This window comes from Pseudonaja textilis, chromosome Z (genome assembly GCF_049901715.1).
Source record: "Pseudonaja textilis isolate UNSWEBS1 chromosome Z, rPseTex1.2, whole genome shotgun sequence".
Taxonomy (NCBI): domain Eukaryota; kingdom Metazoa; phylum Chordata; class Lepidosauria; order Squamata; family Elapidae; genus Pseudonaja; species Pseudonaja textilis.
In genome coordinates, this window is record NC_142008.1 from 127718151 (window position 1) to 127745840 (window position 27690).

Here is a 27690-nt window from a genome sequence, read left to right on the forward strand (position 1 = left end):
CCTCCCTCCCTCCTCCCTCGCTCGCCCCACCCAGCAACGCAGCCGCCCGTGAGCGAATCGCAACTTTTCCCCCGGCGCCGATCCGCGTCAGGGCTTCGCTTTCCTCGGCGGAATCTCCCCTCCTTTCCCCGCCGGTTTTCGGGCGCTCTCCGCCGGTTCCGATCCTTCGGGATCCGGCCCGGTTCCTCGCTCACCCGTGTCCTCCGTCCCTTCGCTTCTGGCCTCGCCCAGAAGGTGAACCGTCTCCGCGGACCCCGCGCTTCTCCTCCCGGTCCGCGCGCTCGGCTCGCTTTCCCCGCGGGATTGGTCCGGGTCCCGCTTGCTCGGCCCGGTGGGCAGAGGCGGGCGCGTCCCTGCCTGCCGCCCCTCGGTGCTTGCCAGCCGCCCGCCCGCCCGCCCGCCTTTTTCTGCAGCTCCGATGAAACCCGGCGGGGGAGCCGAAGCGCCGGAGGGCGAGGGCGCGGAGGGGGAACGGGAGCCGCTGAACCCCGAGTCGTCGGAGCCGCTGGGCGTCTCCGCCACTTACCGGGAGTTCGTCCGGCGAAGTTACCTGGAGCTGATGAGCGCCAACCAGCACTCGCTGCACGCTCTGAACTGGCGGCGGCTTTATCTCAGCCGGGCCAAGCTGAAAGCCTCCAGCCGCACTTCGGCTCTGCTCTCCGGCTTTGCCATGGTGAGTTGGGGAGACAGGAGGGAAGCGCCTGCCGTCCGGAAGACCCGGCGGGGGTGGGCAGGTGGGAGGCTGGGCTCGCTCTACCCGGTGGTCCGCGCTGCCCTCGCCCATGTGCCTGGCGGGCACATGGGAGAGAAGTTTAGGTTGTGTTAAGACCATAACTGAGACATTTAGGTGACATTTGTCCCATTTTACATCCTTTCTTGCCGCAGTTGTTAAGCGAATCAATCGATCAATTGATCAGAACAGAGCTGAAAGGGACCTTGGAGGTCTTCTAGTCCAAGCAGGGGATCCTAGACAGTTTCAGACTAGTGGCTGCCTAGAATCACTCACTGCACTTGTTAAATTGGTAACCTGGTCGTTAAGTGAATCTGAATTCCCTGTTGGTTTTGCTTGTCAGAAGGTCGCAAAAGGGGTCACGTGACCCTGAGATACCGAAACCTGTCATAAATACAGGTAGTCCTCGAGTTACGACCACAACTGAGCCCAAAATTTCTATTGCTAAGTGAGATAGTTGCCAAGGAGGTTTCGGCCCATTTGACGTCCTTTCTTGCCGCAGTTGTTAAGCAAATCACTCATTGTGCTTGTTAAATTAGTAACCGGTTGTTAAGTGAAACAAGAATCCCCTGTTGACTTTGCTTGTCAAAAGGTCGCAAAAAGTCATCACGTGACCCTGGGATATGGCAACCGTTATAAGTATGAGTCAGTTGCCATGCATCTGAATTTTGATCACTTGGCTCTGGGGATGGTCATGGTTTCAAGTGTGAAAAATGGTCATATCACTTTTTTTAGTGATGTGGTAACTTCAAACGGTCATTATATGAGCTGTTGTAAGTCAAGGATTACTGTAGGTGCTGCTCACAGAAAATGCAGGCACAAGGCTCCTATTTCATATGTTCCCTATTTCCTGCAAAAGGAAGCGGGGAAACTCCTTCCCAACCCAGATAGCACCCTCCCGTTGCTTTTCCTTCGGTGGTCCGTGGCGTTGCAGGAAATTTTTCTTTTACTTCCAGAAAAAGGCCAGAGATTAAATGCCTAGGGTGACCCCTATCTAATTTTACAAAAGTCAGTGCAATTTTTATCTGACCCAAGCAGATCATTCCAAGATTGGTTAATCTTAAACAACAAAGCAAGCTCTGTATCTCTCTGGATCTATGCTTTCTTCTCCCAAAAGGATGCAAAGTTGGAGGTGTGTTTCGATCAGAAAGGTCGGCAGTTTGGCAGTTCGAATCCCTAGCACTGTGTAATGGAGTGAGCTCCCATTACTTGTCTCAGCCTCTGCTAACCTAGCCGTTTGAAAGCATGTAAAAATGCAAGTAGAAAAATAGGGACCACTGTGGGAAGGTAACAGCGCTCTGTGCGCCTTCGGCATTTAGTCATGACGGCCACCTGCCTACGGAGACGTCTTTGGACAGCGCTGGCTCTTCGGCTTTGTAACAGAAATGAACACTGCCCCCTGGAGCTGGAAACGACTGGCACGTATGTGTGAGGGGAATCTTTACCTTTACCTTCGTGGCTCAGCCCAACGGTTCCCCTCCCAAGCAGCCTTGTGGCATCTCCAAGCCATAAAACATTGTGTCCAACTCTGCCACCTTAAGACCTGCAGACTTCAATTCCCAGAATCCCCCAGCCAGCTATGCTGGCTGGGGAATTCTGGGAATTGAAGTCCACACGCATTAAAGTATCCGAGGTTGACTTAACATCGCCTTAAAACTTGGCTCTGGGATAGGAGTGTTTGTCATGTGCAGCTTCCAAGACTCCTTTCCGACTTTTCCCAACCCAGGCATGCTTTTCAAAAAGTTTTGGAGTGCAGATCCCAGGGTCCACAATACAGCTGGTTAAAATGAGGGGCATTGTAGTCCAAAACAACCAAGAACATTCTGCTTGGGAAAAGGCTATCTTCGTGTACATAGTCTGCCTGCGTCTCTTTGTAAAGTAGGGGTGCCTAAAGAAGTCAGCCAAACCTTTCTCTATACTGTATTTATTATTTCAATATATGAGGCCACTTCTCTCAAATTCATAGCTCTGGGCAACTTGCCCTAGTTTAAAAGCATGTGAAATTCAAGAAACGGTATAAAAAAACCACCCAAGAGCCAGTTTGGTCTTGTGGTAAAGGCTACAGGCTAGAAAGTAGTGAGTTCAAGTCCTACCTTAGCCATGAAAGCGAGTGACTTTGAGCCAGTCCCTCTCTCTCTCTCTCTCTCTCTCAGCCTGACCCACCTCACAGGGTTGTGACTGTGTGAAAAATAGGGAAGGTGTGTTCATTTGTTTGCTGCTTTGACTCATTTGTAAAAATAACCAAAGAGGGATACAACTATATAAATGTGCTGGTAGAACACTGCAACTGTAAAGGGCTTTAATTTTCTCTACCTTTTGAGACCCCCTGGCTTTATTTACAAACTCTAAAGTAGGCCTTACTTTGTTTTCAAAAACAAAAAAGGAAAATGGATAAACTGACTTCAAAATCACGCTAGGAAATTCACCACCATGCCACCCTGATGAAGGCCCCGCCATTTTGCCTTCTCTTTTCTGCTCCTTCCCCACCCCTCAGAGCCAAAAGCTGATCGATTTGGAGCTGCCACAAAAGACTTTTTAAAAAGAGAAGAGCTAATTTGCTGAAACTTTTTCTTTCTTTTGCATTCAGTTATAAAGTGAATGACTGCAGTTGTAAAGCGAGTCATGCAGTCATTAAGCGAATCTGGCTTCCCCTGTTGCTTTTGCCAGTCTAAAGCTGGCTGGGATGGTTGCTTGTGGCGATCGCATTAACCCAGGATGCTGCAACTATTGTAAATAAATGTGGATTGTCAAGTGCCTGAGTTTTGATCATGTGACTTTGGAGGTGTAAATGGTTGTAAATGCAAGGACTGGTCATAAGTCATTCTTACAGTGTTATTGTAACTTTGGACGGTTACTAAATGAATGGTTGTAAGTTGAGGACTAGCTGTACAGAGAGTTCCCCCCCCTGCAACCCGTCCATTGTCCAACTGTCTTGGCACTCTAGCAGCGGTTATTCTGCGCCTTCTGAGAGTAAAGGCAGTCCTCGATGTACAACAGTTCATTTAGTAACTGTGCAAAGTTACAAGGGCACTGAAAAAAGTGACTTATGACCAGCGGTCAGAGTTACAACCTTTGCAACACCCCCATGGTCACTTGGTCAACATTCAGATGCTTGGCAACTGGTTTATATTCATGAACTTTGGATCCCAGGATCATATGATCACATGATCATTTTCTGTGACCTTCTGACAAGCAAAGTCAACAGGGTAGCCAGATTCACTTAACAACCAGATTGGTAACTTATCAATTGCGGTGATTCACTTAACAAGGCAAGAAAGGTTGTAAAATGGGGCAAAGCTCACTTAACAAACATCTCACTTAACCAACAGAAAGTTTGGGCTCAATTGTGGTCATAAGTTGAGGATTACCTATATGTGGGATTGGTATCTCTGGCCTATAAATACAGTATTTCATTTCTGTCTTTTAGGTTTGCATAGTTTTTATATTTTTTAAGATTGTAAGCCACCCGGAGGTACCTTGTGGTAAGAAGGTCGGCCAATATGTTTTGCAAATAAATAAAATATAGACATCAGAGAATCTTTTGCCTAAGGCCCTCGTACAACATATATTTTGCCCCCATTTCAGTTTAACGTATAATTTTAATTTACCTTTGTCCCTCCTTTCCTTCTTTTTACCTTCCATTAGGACTCGGATTCACCAATAAGGTTTTCCACCCACTGCTTTGTTTTCAATAGTCTTATTAGGTGGGTTAGATGGAGAAATGAGGCCAGAGAATAGAGCTGGAAGGGACCTTGGAGGTCTTCTAGACAAACCCTCTGCTCAAAAAGGAGACCCTGCCCTACACTGTTTCAGAAAAATGATAGTCCAGCCTCTTCTATCTTAGAATTAGAATTGTATCACTGGTTAATTGTTCTCAAGTTTCTAGCTAGGTATGGGTCTCCTGGTATAGTCAGAATAACAGAGTTGGAAGGGACCTTGGAGGTCTTCTAGTCCAACCCCTGCTTGGGCAGGAAACCCTATACCATTTCAGACAAACAGCTGTCCAAACCTCCAGTGTTGGAACATTAACTTCTGGAAACAAGCCGTTCTACTGATTGTCTAATTGTTCTAACAGGAAATTTCTCCTTAATCCCAGGTTGCTTCTCTCCTTGATTAGTTTCCATCCATTGTTTCTTGTCCTGCCCTCAGGGGCTTTGGAAAATAAGTTGCCCTCCCCCTCTTCTTTGTGGGAGCCCCTCAAATATTGGAACACTGCTATCTTGTCTCCCCTGTTCCTTTTCTCTCTCTATACTTATCCATATCAATTCCTGCAGCATGTTTTAGTTTCCAGGCCCTTCATCATCTTCGTTGCTCTTCTCTGCACTTTTTCCAGATTCTTTTTTTTTATAATGTGGTGATCAAGACAGAGGTGGCCTGAAGAAAAAATTAGAAGCTTCCTTTCTCCAAGCCAGATATGCAGACATTTCCGCATTTGGGGCCACACCCAACACAGAAGGCTAATTTAGCAGGCCATAAAGAAGGCTTGATATGAAGCAGAGCTTTGGGTTCCAGCAGAAGGGAAAGCTTGAGGCGATAAGGAGAACACCTGGAGGAAGGCTGCCATTGCTATCCCTGCTATCACCTGCTGCCTGAGGCAATCAGCTTTTCACTGTGTTTAATGACACAGCCTGATTACGATCGATCGATCAATCGTTGAGCTGCATGGCAGATGAAGGAAATGAATCACAGGACTTTGAGTTCCTAGTTCACCTGCCACATTCATTGGGAACCCAAATGATGGAAAAGTTGCTTTAGAGCAAGGGTCTTCAAACTTGGCAAGTTTAAGACTTGTGGACTTCAACTCCCAGAATTCCTGAGCTAACATGACTGGAGGAGGAATTCTGGGAGTTAGTCCATAAATCTTAAAGCTGTCCAGTTTGAAGACCCCTGCTTTAGAGTGCTAGAATGCTAGCTGAATGGATTGCCATTTACCCTACCCGTTTCAACTGGTAGATGAACACAGGAAGTTTTTAAGAAGAGATTGGACAACCATTTGTCTGAAATGATATGGCGTTTCCTGCCTAAGCAGGGGGCTGGACTAGAAGACCTCCAAGGTCCCTTCCAACTCTGTTATTCTATTTCTGTTCTGCTCAATTCTGTTCTGTTCCATTCCATATTTTCTGTTTCTATTGTTTCCATTATTCTATTATTTCTATTCTATTTCTGCTATTTCTATTTCTGTTTCCTATTCTATTTCTATTTCCTATTCTATTCTATTCCATTCCATTCCATTCTAATTCTGAAACAAGTCTAACTAGAACACAACTGTTTCCTGTGTTATTCTTCCCTCAAAGAATCTTTGATTTTCTTTTCCAGCACAGGTAGTCCTCAACTTACAACAGTTCAATTTGTGAACCTTTAAAGTTACGACACTGAAAAAGCGACTTACAATTGTTTTTTTTATACTTAACGACCGCTACAGCACCCCCATGGTCACATGCTTAATTCAAATGCTTGGCAACTGGTTCATATTTATGACGGTTGTACTGTCCTGGGAAATAAATGGTAATTATGGAGACTAGGAAACAGCTTTCCTGGTGTCACCAAATAGGTGATTACAGTGACAAAACTGGAGAAAAGGAATTTGTACAGATGTGAAAACATTTCAAGGAAATAAAACTGTATTTTTGTCCACATTTTAACCAACTTTCTAGTTTTTCTTCCAGGTCTTGGAATCTTACTCAGCTTTCTCAGAATTGAGAATGCCTCTAATTTGGCGGTGATAGTTAAAAAGCCATAATTGGGCCACAGTTAATTAATTACATATACCCCTTGGGGTAAAATATTTTTATTTTCTCAGCAGTCAGGCAGTTTCTCCTGAAGTCTTAAATATGGTTCTAACATATTGATTCTAACTGGATGGGCAGCTGGACAGATTTAATTTATCAATCCTGCTAGAACAGAAAATACTTCATTGCTGGCAAAAACATGAGTGTGGCTATGTTTTATTTTTAAATGCACAGAGGCTTTGGAATGATGCAACCCCGAGAAAGAGAATTTATGTTGTTCAGAAGGGAATTGTGTTCTTTGTGTGCTCAGAGATGGTTACACTCCATATATGGTCAAAGGTAATGTGCTGTTTGGTCTAGTCTAGTGATTAAGGCATCTGGCTAGAAACCAGACTATGAGTTCTAATCCTACCTTAGGTACAATTGGGGTGGGCTGCTGGGGGTTCAGGAGAGCCCCTCGCTAAGATTCCATTCAGTTTGGAGAACCCCCAAATCCCACTCCTGGCTGGCCCCGCCCCACCCACTCTGCCCCTCCCAGGAGACCCCACAAAGCCCATTTTGGATGCAGGTAAGTGCAAGGAACGCATGGAGGCTCAGGGAGGGTGAAAAATGGGCCTCTCGGAAGTTTGGGAAGGCCGGAAATGGGCCCGTTTCTGGCTTCCAAAGAGCCTCCAGAGCTGAGGGAGGCCATTTTCACCCTCGCAGAGGACCTATTTGGTGACACCAGGAAAGCTGCCTTCAGAGCCCGAGGAGGGCAAAAACACCCCCTCCCTGCCACCATGGTGCAGGAGGCAGACTAGGCCACACCTGCCATGGCCACGCCCACCCAGCAACCTGGCAGAGAACCCATTGCTAAAATTTTTGAAGCCCACCCCTGATACAAAGCCAGGTAGGGGACCTCTTGATCCAATCATTTTCTCTCAACCTGAAGGAGGAGGAAACAGCAAACCTTCTGAAAAACCTTGCCAAACATCCTGCAGAAAAACTGGACATGGTTGTATGGAAGGGAAAAAACTTGCTGTTAGATTTCCTTCCCCACCCCTTAAAAATAATTCCTAGATCAAAGGTGGCTTTGAAAAGATATTCACAACCCAGCCAGCACAGCATGTCTTAATTCTCTGGCTGTTTTAGTAGAGGGGGGAATTTCCTCTTTTCTTCAGATCTACAGGCAGGGTGAAGATACATCTCTTGCAGCCACACCTTCGGCTGGTGAGAGGCATGTGGTGGCTTGCTGTGATGCTCTTCCTAGGAGGCCATGGAAACAGAAACAGTCTTGCTGATAAAACCTTTGATGTGTCTTCTCCTCTCCAGTGGTATCTCAGGGATGTGTCTGGATTTCCACCACCCAATCAATTATTTGCTTCCTGGATTCGATGATCTTGTATTTGCTTCTCTTCCTGAAATCCTGGGTTGCACCCATCTCCACTACCATCTCACGCATCAGATTTTGATTAGATATAGGTAGATTTCTTGGACGACACAGTATCCTTGGCCAGAGGAGCCAAATTTGGCTGCTAAGAATCTCTAATCTCATCAGGTAGCTGAGTCAGGGCAACTGGAGTTCTTTTCTTGTTGGTTTGTACATTTTGCTGCTTATTCAAGTAGCATCTTCAGCCTGAACAAGTTGGCTAGGTGACCCCCATACGTGTCCACTAGGGAGGTTTCATTTCTTACCCTGGAGGACATCTGTGAGGTCCCGTCCCCCCCACAATCAACTTGTTCAGGCTAGGGAAGCTACTTGGAAAAGCGGAGAAACATTTTGAACCAACAAGAAAAGAAATTGGCGTGACTCAACATTCAGGCAACCTTACCTGGATTACTGAGAATCTTCATCAACCAATCTCTAAGCTGCCATCTGCTAACTACGAGGTTGCCTGTTAACTCCTGCACCTTGCTTTCCCCAGCAACTGGGGGCACAGCCTTCTCAATCCATTTGCTGGATTTGGAATACTGTTTCCTAGAATGGCTCCCCTTAACCTGATGCTCTTCTGATGGATTTAGGCTGCAATTCTTAAGCAACCCAACTGGTCTCTTTTAGCTACAAAACTAGCTGGGGGATTCCAGATATGCTTGAGTACCTGTAGTCCTTGACTTATGACCCCATTGAGACCAGAATTTAAATGAGTTCCACGCAATGTCAATTTTTTTTTGAGTGCTGCTGTAACTTCAAAGGGTCATTCAATGAATGGTTGTAATTCAAGAACTCTGTGTGTGGGCGCATATGTATGCATATACTTTATGTGTATAGATAAGATAAAATGTATTGTCATTTTTTTTCTGTGGGCACACGGGCACACATTAAAAATGAAATTCTGTTACCTGTTCTAAAAAGCATACACATACACAATACACATATAGACATGCTATATACACGCATATGTGTGTTAAATATTTATTATTTAAACTGCTGAGTTTTATGTTACTGCATAGATCCTATTAAGGAATTTGAATTATTTTAATTAAGAGTGTGTGTGTGTGTGTGTGTGTGTGTGTGTGTGTGTGTGTGAATGTGCTTCAAAAGAGCCTTGCATCCAACACATTTTCTTTCACCCATATAGTGATCCCGAGTAGCTTCATCAGATTAGTTTTTAATAAAGCATTGCTTTATTTTCGTCACAGACAGTGAGAGACAGCAGGTAGAGCAGCCTTTTCCCAGTCTTAATGCCCTCCAAATATGGGGGCTTCACCTCCCAGAATTCTCAGGAATAGCCCTGCTCATGGGGGAATTCTGGGAATTGAAGTCTGTACATCCAGAAGTTGCTCCCATCGGATAAAGCTGAGAGTTTTGACTGGTTGGGTTGCTGACCAACTGTATGTATGTATGTATGTATGTATGTATGTATGTATGTATGTATTTATTTATTTATCGTATTATTATAGCTGCTCATCTCGTAACCAGTTCTGAATTTGTAATGAGTCCAAATCCAGCCGCAAGGGCAGCTGAGCGATCTGGAGTTTGACATTCAGGTCAGCCTAAAGTATCCCATTGGGTTGTTGTTTGGGATTGCAAAGTGCAGGTGGGTCATTGGATGCCACCCATAATTTCTTGCAGGAAGGGTGAGATCAAACAACTCTACGGAAGCCTTGCCGTATTCTTTGCCAGATCCTAAAGCAAAAACTGTGTGATCTTAGTTGCTGGAAACCAAAACAACAGGGGAGCTCAGGCATCTGAATGTTGAACCAGTCTCAAGGCCTGTTCCAGAATCAACAATTTCTGTTTTGGAAGTTGTGTATGTTTTTCCCCTCCCAAAACATCATTTAATTGGGGGAAGTGGCATTTTAAGAAAGGGGAAAATACTGTAAATTCTCATTTCATTTTGGTTCAAGCCAGCTGTAGTAGTTCCTCTGCCAAAGTTCCAATTTGTATATGTTTAAGCAGTGGCTCTCTGTCTTGGAAACTTTAAGAGATGCGGACTTCACCTCCCATAATTCCTCAGCGAGCAGCATGCTGGCTGAGGAATTCTGGGTCTTGAAGTCCACATCTCTTAAAATTGCTAAGGCTCAGAATTAGAAAGAAACCACCCCTTACAGACTTTGAAATTAGGTTAGCCTGCAGGACTTAATTTTGAAGAAATAATGTCTCCTAGTATAGTCAGAATAACAGAGTTGGAAGGGACCTTGGAGGTCTTCTAGTCCAACCTCCTGCCTAGGCAGGAAACCCTACACCACTTCAGACAAATTTGTGATCCAACATCTTTTTAAAAACATCCAGTGTTGGAGCATTCACAACTTCTGGAGGCAAGTTGTTCCACTGATCAATTGTTCTGTCAGGAAATTCCTCCTTAGTTCTCGGTTGCTTCTCTCCTTGATTAGTTTACACCCATTGCTTCTTGTCCTGCCCTCAAATGCTTTGGAGAATAGCTTGACTCCCTCTTCTTTGTGGCAGCCCCTGAGATATTGTAACACTGCTAATCATGTCACCCCAGTCCTTCTCTTCAGAAATAGTATGTCTCAGCAGATTCTACATACCTGGAGGTATGCTAGGACGCTTAGGGTTTTAATGGGACCATATATGGTGATCCTGAAAGAACATCTAATAGTCCTTGATTTATAACCATTAGTTCAGTGACTGTTCAAAGTCACAACTGAAAAAGTGACTTATGACCTTTTTTCACACTTATGACTGTTGCAGCATCCCCATGATCATGTGACCAAAATTCGGATGCTCAGCAATTGGTTCATATTTAAGAGGGTCGAATGATCACCCATGGTGACCTTGTGACAAGCAAAGTCCATGAGGAAGCCAGATTCACTTAATAACAGTGTTACTGACTTAAAAACTGCTATGATTCACTTTTAACTGCTGTGGCGAGAAAGCTGGTAAAATGGGGCAAAACTCACTTAGCGACTGTCTCGTTTAGTAACAAAAAATTGGCCTCAATTGTGGCCGTAAGTCAAGGAAACTATCTTTATTTTTTTAACAAGGCAGTTTCATCTGAGATAGGGTTATAAAATTTGGTCTGCCCTGGGCTTCAGAAAATAGGATTGTATCTTTAAAACCAATTGCAAAAAATAGAAATGAGGGAAATATGAGGCAGCTTTTTGGTCTCTGGGAATAGAGCGGCTGCTGGCAGGAGGCCCACCAGGGTTTGCAGGAAATTGGAATGACAAAATTGGAATGTTTGTCAAAGTCCTTCTGGGATCTGAATTGCAAACCCCAATTGCTCTGAGAATGGAACATCTTAATAAACTTGGCAAAGCTAAACCGCAGCCTACTGATGAGATGGTTATCTGGGTCGTTCTTAAAACATGATAGGCAGCCCAAGGCCCAGGTTTTAAAATTCTTAGAAGGAAAATCTAGCGTAGCATTTTTCAACCTGAGCCACTTTAAGATGGGTGGACTTCAACTCCCAGGATTCCCCAGCTGGCATGAATTCTGGGAATTGAAATCCACCCATCTTAAGTGGCTCAGGTTGAGAAACACTCGTCTTCTGATATCATTACAGGTAGTTTACAACGTACAACTACAATTGAAATTTTTGTTGTTAAGTGAGACATTTGTTAAGTAAGTTTGCCCCATTTTACGACCTTTTTGCCACAGTTAAGTGAATCACTGTAGTTGATAAGTTAGTGATCCAGTTGTTAAGTGAATCTGGCTTCCCCATTTTCAGAAGGTTTAAAGGGAATCACATGACCTTAGGACATGCAATGGTCTGTTCTGACCAAGGCTTCCTAAACCATAATTACGCACACATTTATTTTAAAAACAAGACTTATTTTATTGCAACGTTGGGAATTGTTTTCATTCCCAGCCGGTAATGAATTTTCAAACAGTCCCTCAAGATAAGCACCCACCTTTCTCTTCCATGAAGTGCTGCCAATAACAGAAGTATCAAATGAGCTGGAAAAAAACAGCAACCGAAGTACAAAGAGCTTCAAGAATGAATTTGAATTGAATGAACGACTTTGCTTCCTGCAAAGGTTTCATCATCTTTGCTTGTCCTTTATACCTTATGGGAGGGGCAATCACTTCCCAGCCTTACTCCCAAGTCACCTCTTTTGTTTCAGCTGCTCTCGCCTTTTAGCAGCTCTGCGCATACACACACACTGGGAACAGGCTCCCCTTGTTTCTCTGCCTCGCTGCTGCCAGACTCTGAAGGCTCCAGAGGCAGCACTCACTCTCAGATGGTCCTGGCCTCATCTCGGCATTGGATGCAGGAGCCTTGTCTGAGTCCTCTCCAGACTCCCGGACTGATCCCCGTTCTTCCCCACTGTCCAATTCTGCTGCTGTCTGCCGGCAAACCACAACAGGTCCTAAGCATGAACTCCTTGCCAAGCATCTGAATTTTAATCACGTGATCATGGGGAATAACTTTGAACGGTCACTAAATGAACTGATGTAAGTCAAGAAGGACTACCTGTACTTTCACCCAACATTTAAGCGGAAGCGGCTATGCATTTCCTAAGTGGGGAGATCCCTTTCTTTGGCTCCCTTTTTCTCTTGCAAAGCAGGAAGTAGAAGGGACACCGAATTGGGGTTTGGAACCCAGCCCGTTTTTTAATCTTAGGATTTGGGGAGGGCACCATTAAAAATCTAGAGCTGGATGTTCCAACCCTGGAACTGTGCATGAAGTCGGTGTCCTCTACCACCTCCTTCAAGTCTTCTTATTTATCCCCGGGCAGCACGTGTTACTTTGTCAAACTTTCAGCCAACGAACTGTCACCACTTCATTTAACTCTGGCCCACTTTTGGAAAATAAACTGCCCACCTCTTGCCTTTCTTCCCCCTCCTCTCCAGTAACGTGATTCATGGCTTCCAGTTGGGTGCTTTCCTGGGACATATTAACCCCCTTCTTGTTGGGAGACCCACCAAAGTGCTTGGAGATGCTTCCTTTTGTGGATCTGGAGAGGCTCCCCTTTTCAAGAACTTTATAAAACTGTTTTCTCATCTGCCAGAAGGTGTTGAATCAGATGGAGGGAGCCATTTTGCTGGGGCTTAAAGCCAGCCTCCCCTTCCATCTCCCTCTTCTTGCCCACCCCCCAAATTATCTGGGGAAACTGCCAAGGAACTGGAACTTAAGCCAAAGCTGGAGCTATAACCAGTCAGACCAGAATATGGGACGCTGCCCTCCCCCACTTTTCTTCAAGCAGCATATTCCTGTGCCAAGTTGGGGATTAATAGCTTTAAGAGGCACTATGGATCATACTTGGCTGTAGAGGCAAGTGCCAGGACAAATTGCACACGGTCTCCTCTTTCTGCAGCGAAGATTTCTGCAGGGTTGGTAGAACTGCAACGCAACCGGTGGGATTTATTTACTGTTGTTCTGCATCATGTTCCAATCAACTCGTAGAGAATTGGGATCATCATCTCAGCAGGAAGCTTAAAAACAGCAGGTTTTGATTCTGGGCCTCAGTCATTCCACCTGCAGGAAGGGCACAACTGAGGGCCAATAGCCGAGGGTCGTGCTAATACAAGTAGCCCTTGACTCACCACCACAATTGAGCCCCAAATTTCTGTTGTTCAGTGAGACATTTAAGTAGGTTTTCCTCCATTTATGACTTTTCATGCGGAGTTATTAAGTGAATCTCTGCGGATTGTTACGTTATAAGCTCAGTTGTTAAGCAAATCTGACTTCCCCATTGGCTTGGTGATAAAGTCACAAAAAGGGGGAAATCACACAATTCTGGGACGTTGCTACAGTCATAAATAGGAGTCAGTTCTGGGCATCTAAAATTTTGATCCCATGATCATGGAGGGCGCTGCAATGGTTGTTAAGTGTGAAAAGTGGTCATGTCACTTTTTTCAGTGCTGTTGTAACTTTGAATAAATTGTAAATCAAAAGGCTACCTGTAACCCATTGAGGACTTCATGTAAAGATGTGGATGAGAGAGAAAGTGAGAGAAAGAGAGAGAAGGACACAAAGAGAGAAGGAGAAAAGAGAGAAGAGGGGAGACAGAGAGGAAACAGAAAGAGAGGAGAGAGAGATGCTCACCTGAATAAGTGGACTATTCAGATGTGGTTTAACTTAGCTCCTATTATCCCCAGGCTACAGTAGCTAGAGATGGCCATCAAACCAGGATGGCACCAGATTGAAAAGAAATCTAGGAAAACCTCAGCTAACTTTTAAGTTGGCAGTGGACTTCAGCTCCCAGAATTCCCAGTTCAACCATACTAGCTGGGAAATTCTGGGGCTAAATCCACCAATAACAAAGTTGTTAAGGTTAAAAGGTTAAGGCTGATTTAGATCTAGACATGGGACGATAAACTGTATGAACCAGTGTGAGTGTGTAGCTGGCCTTGCTGATTTGAAACATGTTTTCCCTTCCAGCTCTTGCTATGTTTTTTCATTTTTCTTTTAATTGTTTGGAAAAGAAAACATTACAAAGCCAGTGCAGCTCTCTGGAAAGAATCGAAGCTCCCTTTCAAACAGATGTACTGAGGACTCCTTGATCTCGCAGGGAATTATTTCTGAGCAAACAGCAGGGAATTAGAACTAACTTTGCTCCTGAGGGCCCTCTTGAGTTCAAAGCAGGGTGGGTTTAAAAAAAATGTTAGGCAAATTGTGCTGTGTTTACAATAAAGCTTCTTTGAGTATTATTATGAGGTTTCTTTTAAAAATAGATATATAAAGAAAGGGAAGTTGCATGCAATGCACAGCAAAGCACCAATTTGGTTATTTCGTTGGTTCAAAATCTTCCTAAGCATGACAGTTATTGTCCTGCATTCATGGAAATAAAAATATGGGTTGGGAAGCGGGGGCAGGAGTCTAGTGCTTTTGCAAAACCAGCCATCTAGCCTCCATACCTCAAGGCAAAAATAGGTGGTTTGTTCTGCTTGTTTAATTTTTATAATGTCTCCAAGATCAGTGGAACTTCTCCTGAACTTCTGGCAACTTCCTGAAATAGTCCCTGCAGTTTTCTTATCAAGATTTGACCTCCAGTGGTTGCTTTCTTCTAAGTTACAACAATCTGTCCTTCTCCAGGTAGCCATGGTGGAAGTACAACTGGAAGACCTATGACTACCCTTGGGAGCTACTGGTGGCCTTCCAGTGCCTGCACAACAGTGCTGGTGGCCGTCCATCTCTTCGCTCTTATGGTCAGCACCTGCATCTTGCCCCAATATCGAAGCTGCCAGTAACATCCACAACCTTCAATTCGGTCAACGAGTCTCCCCACGACGAATGCACCACTATATTGAGCTGGCCTGGGGCTACTCCCACGGCCTTGGGCATCTTCCTGTTCCTCACTGAAGTGGTGTTGATTTGCTGGGTCAGAGTTATGCCTAGTCGGCACATAGGGACGAGCAGGAGGAAGTGCTGCACACACCGAGAAAGGCTCCATGATGGGAACACCACAGTCTCTAGACGGCGGCAGTTCTGGCTGGAGCACTGCCACTTGGCCTCCACGGTGATTATTATGGTTCCAGTTGGCGTTGTGTTCATCATCTTTGCTTTGCATTTCTACCGTTCCTTGGTGGGGCACAAAACTGATCGGGCACCTGCAAAGAGCTGGAAGAACTTAACCAGATCAAGTAGCATCAGTTACCCGGACGGAGAAGCCACGGCTCTGCAAGTGGTGTGCCCGAGTTGGCAGCCTCACTTGAACTGCAACTGATGTGATCTTTTTAGAGAGAGAAAGGCGCTGCTATCGGTTGTATCCTGATTTTGTCTCGATGGAAAAACTGTTAGTAATCTGCTGCCACTGTTGGAATTTAACCCCAGCTGTGATGTTGATGTCACTTTCCAGAGTCTCCAATGTCCAACAACATTTGTCTAGATTTTAGGGGGCAATTTTCAAGCCCAGGAGCTGCTATTGAAACGGGAAGGGTTCCTAAAAAGCAGGATCGAAATTCTAGGGAAGCTTCCCTTGAGGAACTTCCCTGCTTGGCAGATTTCTTGATCATACAGTAAAATGTTTACAGGAGGCAGTTGTTATGGGGGAGGGTGAAAAGGACAGTTTTTTGGTCTCTCCAGGTGGAGATGGTCACTTCATCCTCAAGATTTCTTAACTTTGTTCAGTACATTGAGAAGACAATCAAAAGATCTTTGCTATTTCTGATATTTCAAAATGGAGTGGGTTTGAAAAGTTCAGGGCAGTGAATGCTTCATTTGCAGTCCGTTTTGCTTCTCTTCTCATCTTTATACATATGGAGTAGTAGAGTTCAACCAACCAAGATTGGTTGGACTAACTTTTGAACAGGTGTTAGAGCTGCTAGGTCCCAAGAAAGAGCCCTTTGTCAACCTCTAGTGGAAGCTGATGGTCTCAAGCTGATCTCATCCTTCACATGCTTTCATTGTGCAGTTCTCCCTTGCTGCTTGTTGGACAATCTGAAAATATCCCTGATAACCAAACCTTTCCATCAATAATTTGATGGAGCGTCTGCCATCTCCAGAAGGCCTGGCCTTGATTCTCAAGAGGCTAGGAAGTGCGTGCATCTTTGATTCGGCATTGTAAATCCAGTTCTTCCAGTTGGTTCCTTCCCCTCTTCTTGGGACCCCTAAAATCCCACATTCCCAGGCAGAAAGTTTGATCTAGCACATTCTAGAAGAGACTAGGATGGAGAATGCTGTGCTGTAACCAAACTCTTGCATGCAGTCTATGCCATTCTTCAAATGCTTGTTTGCTTACCTCTATGGAAACTTGGCATCAGTTCTGGATCATTGTCAGAGTTGGGGGTCGGTACAGAAAGTTGGACTTCTGATCCAGGAATTCCTGGGATATGCATATTATCCCCATATATGTGCTTTGCCCTCAGCCATAAATTGTTTTTGCAGCCCTCCCAGGGATCTTATTTATAGAGGCAAAGTCAGGCACACAGTATGGGGGGTGAGAACAGACTGCTTGGCTCCACTGGGAGATGGCTTCGTTGTTTGGAGCCTTTTTCAGAGGAGGAAGAAGACTATTGGGGGGTATGGTAGAAGTTAAATCTAAGTCCATTTTTAGGAATTTATGGGTAGGGGGAGGAATTTGCTTGCCTCTTGCACTTTCTTTTAAGAACAGATTTGGTCTCAGTCCTTGGTGGAAGAGCACTGAACGTTAAAAAACCAGGCTGAATTCTTCCCTCTCCCTCTTCCTCAACTTCCCTGTCCTACACATATGTGGACTAGCATCTTATCTTGTGTTTGAAAAAGAACCAAGAGTGGGCGGTTGAAGAGATTCTGTGATAATGCCATTCTAGAAGACTATGTCTTAAGTAAGGTTAGAAACAACATATCACAGCAGCTCTTTATCAAATCCACTATATTGCAAAGGCATTACATATGCGTCTTTATCAAAGGAACCAATCACAGTGGAAGCAGGTTTCTGCTGAACCCAGGGAAGCGAACAGTTTCAGCCTTCGGTCTTCTTGCTGTTCTTCTCTTCAGGAATGCTCAGATGTTTTCCCTCAAGAGTTCTGCTTCCTCCAGAATTCAGGGGACAGTATGGACCCATCTCTTTTTTTGGGGGTGGGGAGCAAAAGTAGTTGGAATAATTTTAGAAATATGGGAAATATATTTTGTGTATCGATAAAAATAACACATCCTTTGTCTATCATAGATTTTCCAGCTGTTTTTTTATTGGAGAAGAAAAATACATCTTTAGGATGTGCGTGTGTGGGAAGATGTGGGAGGGGGTCAAAGTAGAATTAGACATACAGAAAGCCCAATCTGACATTCCCAGGAACTGCAGGTTTGAGTGTTTCTCACCTCAGCAACTCTTAAGATGCATGGACCTCAATTCCCCAGGAATCCTCCAGCCTGCATGGGAGGGTGAATTCTTCAGTTCTGGGAGCTTGAAGTCCGTGCATCTTAAAAGTTGCCAAGAGGTTTGAAAAAGCAGAGTGCTAGATCACGCAGCAGTAATGAGAAGAAAATGCATGGAAGCTGGCTGGGGATACTGCTAAAAGATTGGAAGCACAGCCGCTACTACTTTCTTCTATCAAGCAATGCTTTACTTTCCCCTTAAAAATGAATTAATTTAGCCTTAACCAGGTCCAGCTCAATTACTTGTGCCACATCTCAGAGCTTGGCCTTTAAAAAGCGATTTTTCGAGGAAACAGTTAACTTTTACAGCCAGCCTTGACTAGCCTGGCTTCTTCTGAATGCACAGCTTCCCTAACTCTGAGTTGGTATGATCATGGGTTTTGTAAGTCCAACTTACCTGAGGGGCAAATGTGCTTTACATCTTAACAATGCAGGGCTAGAGTTTTTACTTGTGAATGGGTACACAATTAAGAGCTTGGTGCACACGCTTTTACCATGTATTTCTATTAATGAATGATGCGGCTGCTTAATTGGGACATGTTTATATATATATTTAAAAATAAAATGTTTTAAAGAAAAAAATGAAGTGTTTGTCTAACTTTCTGAATTATTAAAATAGATTGAAATTAAATGTCACTCCCAGGATTACCAGCTGTACATATTACTTCCTCTAATAGTTTTCACTTGCATTTAGAAATATAGCTCATCAAAGGATTCTTTAGCCTAATTTTGTGCACATCTTCGACATGCTCAGTTTTTATTACATGAGATTATGTTCAGGAAAGAGTCACCCAAAGTGAGACATGCATAGCTGAAATATATTCTGAACCTGGATTGAGTGCTCATCTCCTTCATCTGTCACTGCTGTACTGCAGACATACTCAAAATATTTTATTGTTGATGGTTATGTGCATTTGGGGTTGGATAGGATGCAAACTTACTCTTGTCAGGAAAAAAAATCCAGATCAGATTCCTAAAGGACTTTTCCTGGCCTTAGTACCAATAAAGTTTAAGAGACCAGATAGATGGTCTCTCTTAATAAATCTTCTAAATAGGCATTTGGGACTGATTGAACTCTGACCTGCCTGTTTAATGAAAAGAAGTTATGCAGAGCAGGATATTCTGAATTGTGGTTCTGCTCTGCTGTTTAAAATTATATCAGAAGTTCTTGATCTCTTGCGCAGATCTCATCCTTGATTTCAACAATTCCATATAAATTGTATGGAGAAAAAAATAGTAGTCAATCAACTGGAAGGGTATCCCAACCTTTTGCATATATTTTGAATCTATTAAAAACTGTACATAAAAAGTAAGCCCTCTATTGAAATTAGTGGAAAGGCATCACATATAAACTTAGTACCATAGAGATAGTGTTATCTGCATTCACTTAGAAATTCAAGTTGAAATATACAATTTTGAGCCGCATGGTAGTGAAACTACTGCATCATCATATATAAATACAGATTGTACATATAGTTGATCTTGCTAATCTCAAGAGTTATCTGGATCTGAAACCACGAGGAAGTTTCTATGGTAGGGAAGCCAAAAGCACCCTGAAAGAAAGCAAAGGGATGACATTCTCAACTTCTCTTTGGCACAAAATGCGGGAAAATAAGACACTCTTCACTTCAGTGTTTGGCAACATACAAAAGCTTATTTTTATTCCTTCCTCCACAAGGAAGAGTCCAAGACAATAGTTAAGCAAATAAAATAAAGTCGGATCTAACCCAAGTTTCCTGGACTACGGTATTTATAATGATTTCCCCTCATTATTCTTTATACGCCCTGATTTGTCTTTATTACCCCACAGTGGATTACCATTATTATTATTTAGGATTACACTCGCCATTGACACAATCACATGCCAGATAAGTGGTTAAATGCGTATATCTTAACCTCACGAGTTTTGCATTATGCCGCATGTATTGACCAGCCTATTGATGCTGACAGAGTTTATTCCGATGAAGGAGAATGCCATGCTTCAGGATCGTTGTGGCTTGGTTCAAATGCATGTATTTGCATGGTTACAGTGAAGCTTTTGCGCTTTGCGCGCACATATCCTTACTGTTCCTGCAAGGAAAATAATGACAATAAATTGGCCAGGAGTCAATCTTCGTCAACAATGACAATTTTAAAGTATATACATCTCTAGCTGCTATTCCTAACGTTTTGTAAAAAAAAATTAGGAAAAGTTTGCTGTGGCAATCAATTCTGCTCTAGGGGTCTTGGCATAGTACCTATGTGTGGTTCCACTAAATAGATTAGACAAGGAAATAAATTCCATAGGAAGGCTAAAACTATATTTGGCTGAGATTGGCTATAATAATAATCTTCAGGTCTGTGCTATATCACCATCTCCTTAGACTTCAGTGAATAACGGACAAACTGCTTTTGAACTACTGTCCAAATGTTATCTCATTGTTTAAATGGTGTTTTGTAACCCCTTTGTTTTTAGGTAATAATTCCTGCCTATTTATGTTTATAGTAGTCATCTTCAGGGTGGATAAAAATAAATGACTTTTTTTTAAAAAAAAATTAAAAATTGGATTTTAAAAATGCTATTATCAAATGTATTTTAATAAAATGCTTTTGAGTAAAAATCTAAAGATAGATTTCTATTTAAGATATAACAATAATTTAGTTTATTCAGCACTGTGAAATGGAGCTTAGTTATGTAGCATGAGGCTTTATATCAGTGGTAGTCAACCTGGTCCCTACTGCCCACTAGCTCTGCTGATTCCAAGTTTCATGGTGGGTGGTAGTGGTTTTGTCCCCTACTTTATAAATCACCATTACTGTGGAACCAGTGGGCAGTTAAGAGAAATTTTGCTACTAACAGAGATACAAAAGTGGGTGGTAGGTATGCCCCTGCTTTATATTCTGCAATATTGGGACTATCGGTGAGTCTTAGTCAGGTCAGAGGAAAAAAACTGCTGAAGGACAGAGGGATGACAGTTGCCCTTTAAAAATCATGATCAAATCAACTTGATTACAATCAAATCCACCTTGGGACTCATATTCTTTACTACTCTGTCAAGTAAGGTACTGGTATTTAGCCTGAACCTGTTTGCTGCTGCTTCCAAATTGCTGCTTTAAGATACCTGTACTTATTTGAGCTTCATTGGGTGAAGACCCTGTTGTAATTGTACCATTCAAAAGAGACAAAGAGGTTTTACGCATCCATTCTCTATGCCCTTTAGCCCAAGTGTAGCATGTATGAAGCTTGGTCAGTGCAGAATAACTGCATAATAAACTTTGTCATCCTTGAAATTCCAGGAATACCTAAATTGAATTCTGCTTGAAACTAATCAAACCAGTATTAGGAAGAACCAGACCTTCTCTCAGCAGGCTCCCTGTATTGAATACTTCAAACCATTATTTCACTCAGCATAATCAATTTTAGAAAAAGATTCTTGTAATTATGGAACAGGTTGTCAGTGTATAACTAGCCATCCTTTCTAAAGCTGTAGCATTACATATGCAATAAAATCATGCAGCTAAAGTGAATACAAATGTGGCTTTGAAAACTACAGTAATAAGAAACTAGATGAAAGGGGACTATTTCTGAGAAGAGATAGAAGCCAAAACCAGGAGGAACCATCCTATTTCTGTCTGTCAGTCATCTCTTTTGAGGATCAGCCAGAAGCTAAATTTTAACAGTATCGCTGCATCTAGTGGGGAAATAATAGTGCTTATACTACATACACTCCACATTTCAAAAATAAAGCAGCTTTGTAGGAAGCAGGATACAGTAATATGAAATCAGATGTCTGTTTCCACTGTATGAACATGGGCACAGATTTTTTTATCAAATACACAAACACATTACAATTTTTCTGGTTCAAATGTTAAAAATATTTTTATTACACTTTTTAACCTTATATTAATTATAATCCCAATTTACATCCCTTTTGATAAGGAAGAATAGGAATTAAATGGAGATACTTCTTTAAAGGCACTACATCACAAAGAACTTTCAAGGTTAGTAAATTAATGAAAAGTAGGTTTCTTTATTATTCTAAATTTTTAGAATGCTACTGTATTCACCATTCACAACTAAATATACTTAGATGTCAATACATTTAGAGAAAAAAGTTTTAAAATGCTTTTTAAATTTAAAAAGTAAGGAAAAGTAATTACTAACTTTACAGTTTAGCTAGGTATGCAAAGCCAATGATGTTAACCAGGTTTTTCTGAATGGCCAAAAGTTCCAGGCTGTAGGAATTTATTCATGTTTGCTCCTTTGTTTTGAAAGAAGAAGAGTAATCAAGCACTTATTTTATTACTGTATTTTTTATCTATCTATCTCATCTATCATCTATCTATCTATCCATGTCATATCTATCTATCTATCTACCTACCATTCATCCATCCATCCAAAAAGTAACTCTTATTAGTTTAATAAACAATAAAGCTCAAAACAGAGGTATAGATGCTATTCAATATTTCAAAAAAGATATCTAAATTTCTTAAAATATAGAGAAGCAATGTCCAGGCCTTCAGAAAAATCTGCAAAAAGATTGCCAATTTTTTTCTTCTAGTCCAAATATACTATTATTATATTAGGAATACCGAAACTCTTAAAGAACAATTACAAATAATCCAGAATTTTTTTTTTAATCAATCACATTTTTATACTATCCATCTTATCTAAGTGACTCTGGGTGGCTTAAGGTAAAAAAAACTCAATTCAACCATAGGAAACTAATTTCTCCCTGTCCTTTACTCAATCAACTTATTTTCTCTTAAAACACTTTCTATTTTTTTTTTTTTTATACAAACACTTATTTCCATTTCGCGCCTGTCCTCTGATTTGTTAATACTTTAGGTGGAATTTCTTCATACAGTATGTTTCTAGCAATGAACAAATTGCTTCACCATTTTAATTCCCATGTCTTCTAAACCCACAACAGTAATTTAGTTTGTTCATAGAAAAAGAATTTCTTATTCATAGCCTGTTTTTCCTTCAAGAGCTCAAATACCACAAGCATACAAATACTTCTATCTCCTGCTTGCTTGGTCCCCATATGGCCAACCTTGTGATCAAGGGTGGGCTTCAAAAATTTAAGCAACTGGTTCTCTGCCCGGTTGCTGGGTGAGCTATATATGACATGGTGGGCGGGCCTGTCAGCCTCCTTACTACCGGTGGGGAGGCATTTTTGCTCTCCAGGCTCCCAGGCTTTCTCAAGCCTCTGGAAGGCCAAGCAAACAGCCTCCCGTGAGCTCCAGAGGCTCTTTTGAGGTTGAAGTCCACACCTATTAAAGAAGCTGAAGAATTTCTGGGATGAGCAGCGAAAATATTTTCAAGAAAACCAGAAAGTCCAGTTGCCTCTTGAAAAACACCTTCAGGACACCCATCTTAAAGTTAAGTGAGGTGGTTGACATTATTCTAAATCTAGTCTTTAATCAAAATCCCATACTTTGCTCCACATTATACAAGCCTCCATGCCACTTGGCTGGAGAAAGAATAAAGGAATGTAATAGGACAACCTTCCAGGGAAAAGTAACTTTCACAGGGCATATTGAGCAATATATGCACTTATATTTTAAAATCAATGTAGCAAACAATACCGACTATAATCGCAAAAATGCTATCCACCATCATGCCACAGTGACTGCTATATTGGAAAATACATGTTACAATAAGCAAGCGTAAATATCATTTTCAGGTAAGCAGAATCTGTTCTTAGACTTTTACCTCCTATATGCATTCGTACGCATTTAATATACAGGCGTCCAATAGGCTCCTTGAGCATTAGTGCGAGAAGGAATATCTGGGAATATTCAGTTAGTTTGAGGAAAGCACATGGAATGAATCATGAAAGCTTAGAAGCAAAGCAATCATTATCTCTGGCTTAATACATGATCTTTCTCAGTACTTATATTTTCTAGAGCTGTCCAAGCTTCAAAAAATTTTCTGGTAACAGGTCAAATTCTGCATGCAACTACTAACATTCTATTTCAAGGTGCTGCAAACAGAGCTTCAAGAACATATTTTCAGCATATTATTAACCAAAGTGGGATGGACTTCGTGCTTGTCCCACATCTAATAATAGCACAGAGCCTCCTAATCTGTTGGGCCTTCAGGTACATTTTTGGCTGGGGAGGAGGAATGCAAGCATCTTGATTTGAATAGGACTGCAATAGAGGTAGTTCTCGACTTATAACAGTACATTTACCCCCCCACTGTTCAAGGTATGCAATGAATGGTGCTGAAAAAAGTGACTTATGGCTGTTTGCACACACTTGCAACTTGTGTAGCATGATTGTGTGATCAAAGTTCAGATGCTTGGCAAAGCATCTGACTGATATTATGACCACTGCTGAAAGTCCGGCAGGTCATGTGATCCCTTTTTGCAGCCTTCCGGCAAGCAAAATCAATGGGCTTCAGATTCACTTAACTCACTGTGCTACTAACAACTTCTGACAATGATTCACTTTACTGCTGTCGTAAGAAAGGTTGTAAAATGGGAGAAACTCATTTAAATGTCTCACTGAACAGAAATTTTGGACTCTCAATTGTGGTGGTATTACACCACCCTCAGTTGATGCCCTTGCTGCAGGTGGAATGTTTCACTTTTGCTACATAAATTTTTGGACTCAATTCTGGTCCTAAGTCGAGGGATTACCTGTACTTCCACAAAAAGCTGCATGTCCCATTCCTAAGAAACTTCGGTAGCAAATCGATGTTTATGCACATACTGCGGAAATAATCACATTATGGCTCTTCCCAAGCTGGATTCCCCAATAGAAGCAAAAGAGGCCCACTTCGCACCTGTGTTGAAAACTACTATTTTGGCCAGCTTGGAGAAGAAAAATATATTTTCAAAATCTGTTCCTCTTAACTTGGGGCCTGAGCAGACCCCTTCACTGCCTCCAAACCGCCCTATAGCTTCCTTTCCATCTTGTTTCTCTTCAGGACCCAAACCCTCACGAGATTCCTGCAGTTTTAGCTGGAAGTGAACGAGCCAAAAGCGGCTTTCAAGAGACTCAAGCTCCTCCATTTTGAACTTCATTCTCTCGGCAAAAGGAGCACCGGCCCTTCTGCTCTGAGGTGAAAGTGTCGCCTGTCTCGTTAGAACGACCGGTAGCTTCTCTCCTGCCGATTCTCCTTTTCGTCCTCCACCGAACCGAGAGAGAGAAAAAATTTCCCACTCGGGGCCACCTCACACCCAAGGCACATCCATGACGCAAGGGCGAACCGTCGGGTCCCTAAATGACGCGTCTTTTTTTTCTGTCAGGCAGGAAGAATCTGCGAGGACGATAATCGCCGCCTCGCTTCCCTTCGTTCGGAGCCCAAAGGCGGCCATTTCGGAACCACCGATTCGCCTCGGGAGGTAGCGGTCTGGAGGGAACGTCGAAAACAATTCAAGAGCTCCGCCGAAACCTGGACCGAACGCTATCCACCAAACGTGCCGGCGCATTCAGAGGCCACGGGGTGGAAGCGGACCCTTTCCTCCTTATCGCCTCTGTCGAAAGTACCGATCAGAAGAACAAAGTGGAGATCCGGTGGGGCCTGTCTCGCGTGGAGGCGGGGCTAATGGGAGTGGGGGGAGAAATGGAGCGCGAATCTCGCGAGGTCCTCACGCGAGACGCCTCTCTCTGAATGCGTTACCCCGCCCCTGGGTCCCTGTCGGATGGCGGTGGAAGCGGCGGCGGCGGTGTTCCACGCTTTTCCTCTTTTTCTTCTTCTCCCCCTTCCCCTCGCCTTTCCCTGCCAGGCGCGAGGCGGAAAGGCAAGATCGGCGGCGGAGCGCGAGGCCGAACCGGATGAGGGCCGCGCGTGCTGCGCCCCCTGGAGCGCAGAAGGGGGGAGGAGCGGGTAGGAGCAGGTGACGCTCACGGAGGGGGACGACAGGGGTTCGCAGGCGCGAGACACCTCCCCCCACCACGGCGCGGGGTGGGGAGGACGCCGCGAGAGCGGTGTGTTGGGCAAAGGGGGCGCGCGCGTGGGCGGAGATGAGGGAGCGCGCATCTGGTGGGCGGGGTCGGGGATGCCTGATGGAGAAGGACCGGGGGAGTTGAGTGAAGAGGAGGCTGAGGGGGAGTTCGAAATGTGGAGGGGTTAAAGGAAGGTGTAATGGCGGGGGAATAGCCGAAATAGGGTCCAGACAAGAGGAGGCAGAGAAGAGAAAGGGCCTTCTAAGGGCGGGAGATGGCAGAGGTATGAGTGGGGCCCGGGTCAGACAGAGGAAAGCAGGGCGCTTCCCACCCCATGCCACACACACGCACACACACACAAATCATCCTCACGTGTGGAGAAGGTTGTGGTTTTTAAGTCTCCTGAACTAGGCAATCTGGGTTGTGGAGTTGGGACACCTTTCTAAGGATGGGGACACCGCTGTAGACGTTCTGGGAAGGTGACTGAAAAGGGGGAACTGTCGGCATGAAAAGCTAGCGGGAGGAGGCATTTGCCCAGAGGAGAAGAGGAGGAGGGATGATTTTGAGGGGGGTCCCTGTAAGTGAACCCTTTCTCAAAATACATCATTTTGATCCATGCCTCAATCTGGGCCCCCCCGCGGCACCTTCACTTTAGCCAGTCTAATTCACCCCTCTTCATACAGTTCGTGCCAGTTGTTAAACTGAGTATCAGGTGAATTGGGGAAAAGAATCTAACAGGGATTTAGAAGAGCTAGGATGAAGTAATAGGTGTGTCTTGTATGCCTTGGGGAAACACAAGCAGTGATACGATAGCAATACCAGTGGAGGATTAATATTCAACTAGAGACCAGAGACATTGGAAGTCAAGAAAGGGTGAGTTGTGGAGATATTGGGAGGTTAAGGAGAAAAGAATATAGGTCTTGTGAAGATGGGGAAAATTAAGAGAATTGTTTGAGAAAGGCAGGAAATTGGAAACAACACTCTTCTATAAGATAAAGGCACAAATAAATTAGAACTGGCTGGTAGCAGTAATAGATTGAATGGGCTTAGCTTTAAAGAAAATAACGAGTCAATATTTTAGGTGTACAGAAACATCTCCTAGCTGTCTCCAGATACAACTGAAACAAGAGGGCAAATCATCAGGTAAGGAGGCTTTCTATAGGATTAGAGAATATTATATGTTTATGCTATTTATTATTCTCTTGCAAAAGAATTGAACTCTGGGAATTTCCACAGATAATTTTATAATATATGTTAGCTTATTATTTATGGGTTCAGTTTGAAAACCCATTTTGTCTGATTATAAATAATAATCTGGACGTAATGTTCAATTTTTAAAGGTATGTGAATAATTTGGTTAATTTATGTCTTTTTTGGTGAACATAGAAATTTCTTCATATGGAAATGGTCATCCCAAAAAGTTCAAATTCTGGGTCCTTATATCTAGGATTTATCAGAATTTTGCATATAAAATCAGAATGTTTATAATATTACTGCTTGAAAATATTTCATAGAATTCAAGTTTGAATCCCTCATGAGAATATGTTGTGTTGCTTGCTTTTAAAACACTTTTCTGCTTTCTTCCTAGTCTCTTAGATATTCTGTTTCCAAGTTATGGATTGAACCAACTCTTACCTGGTTTATTGAGAAGGAGAAAAATACTTGTATGAACTATACATTAAATTTACCAGTGAAGTTTGACCTTGTGAAGAGATCATCTACATCAGGTTTAAATTTATTCCTTTTAATATAATATAATTTCTATGTATTCTAAGATATGTATCCCTGTCCTTATGCGATTAGCAGGCCAGACTGCATGAGATATAGAATGTTGGTTACAAAAGGGTTTCAAGATTGTTGCTTAAGAATTAATTCAATATTTTGTTTAAAAAAATCATCTGCTGGCAGATTGTGAATACATTGGTACACAAAGTATGATTTAGGGTCAAGTGAAAATAAAATTAACAGGCCAGGAATTTTTTAAAAGAATTTTTTGTGTGAGTTTTCCCAACAGCTTTTGAACATGTTACTTTGTCAAACTTTCAGCCAACGAACTGTCACCACTTCATTTAACTCAGCCCTTTTGGAAAATAAACTGCCCACCTCTTGCCTTTCTTCCCCTCCTCTCCAGTAACGTGATTCATGGCTTCCAGTTGGGTGCTTTCCT

At 43.0% G+C, this 27690-nt stretch overlaps 2 protein-coding genes across 2 annotated transcripts in view; both read left to right on the forward strand.

Annotated features, from left to right (window-relative positions):
• Window positions 1-35: 35 nt before the first annotated feature.
• On the forward strand, window positions 36-15434 carry LOC113449988 (calcium release-activated calcium channel protein 1). The gene is given in 7 exon segments (XM_087917310.1): window positions 36-673; window positions 14883-14908; window positions 14910-14946; window positions 14948-15013; window positions 15015-15116; window positions 15118-15399; window positions 15402-15434. Coding segments are annotated over 7 exon segments (801 nt in total). The 5' UTR covers window positions 36-418.
• A 9995-nt stretch (window positions 15435-25429) lies between these two features.
• The window catches only part of SETD1A (SET domain containing 1A, histone lysine methyltransferase), a 46410-nt gene continuing 44149 nt past the window's right edge, over window positions 25430-27690 (forward strand). Inside the window, exon 1 of the mRNA XM_087918233.1 lies at window positions 25430-25464. The gene's annotated coding sequence lies outside the window, so the exon portion shown is untranslated. The remainder of the gene's footprint in view (window positions 25465-27690) is intronic.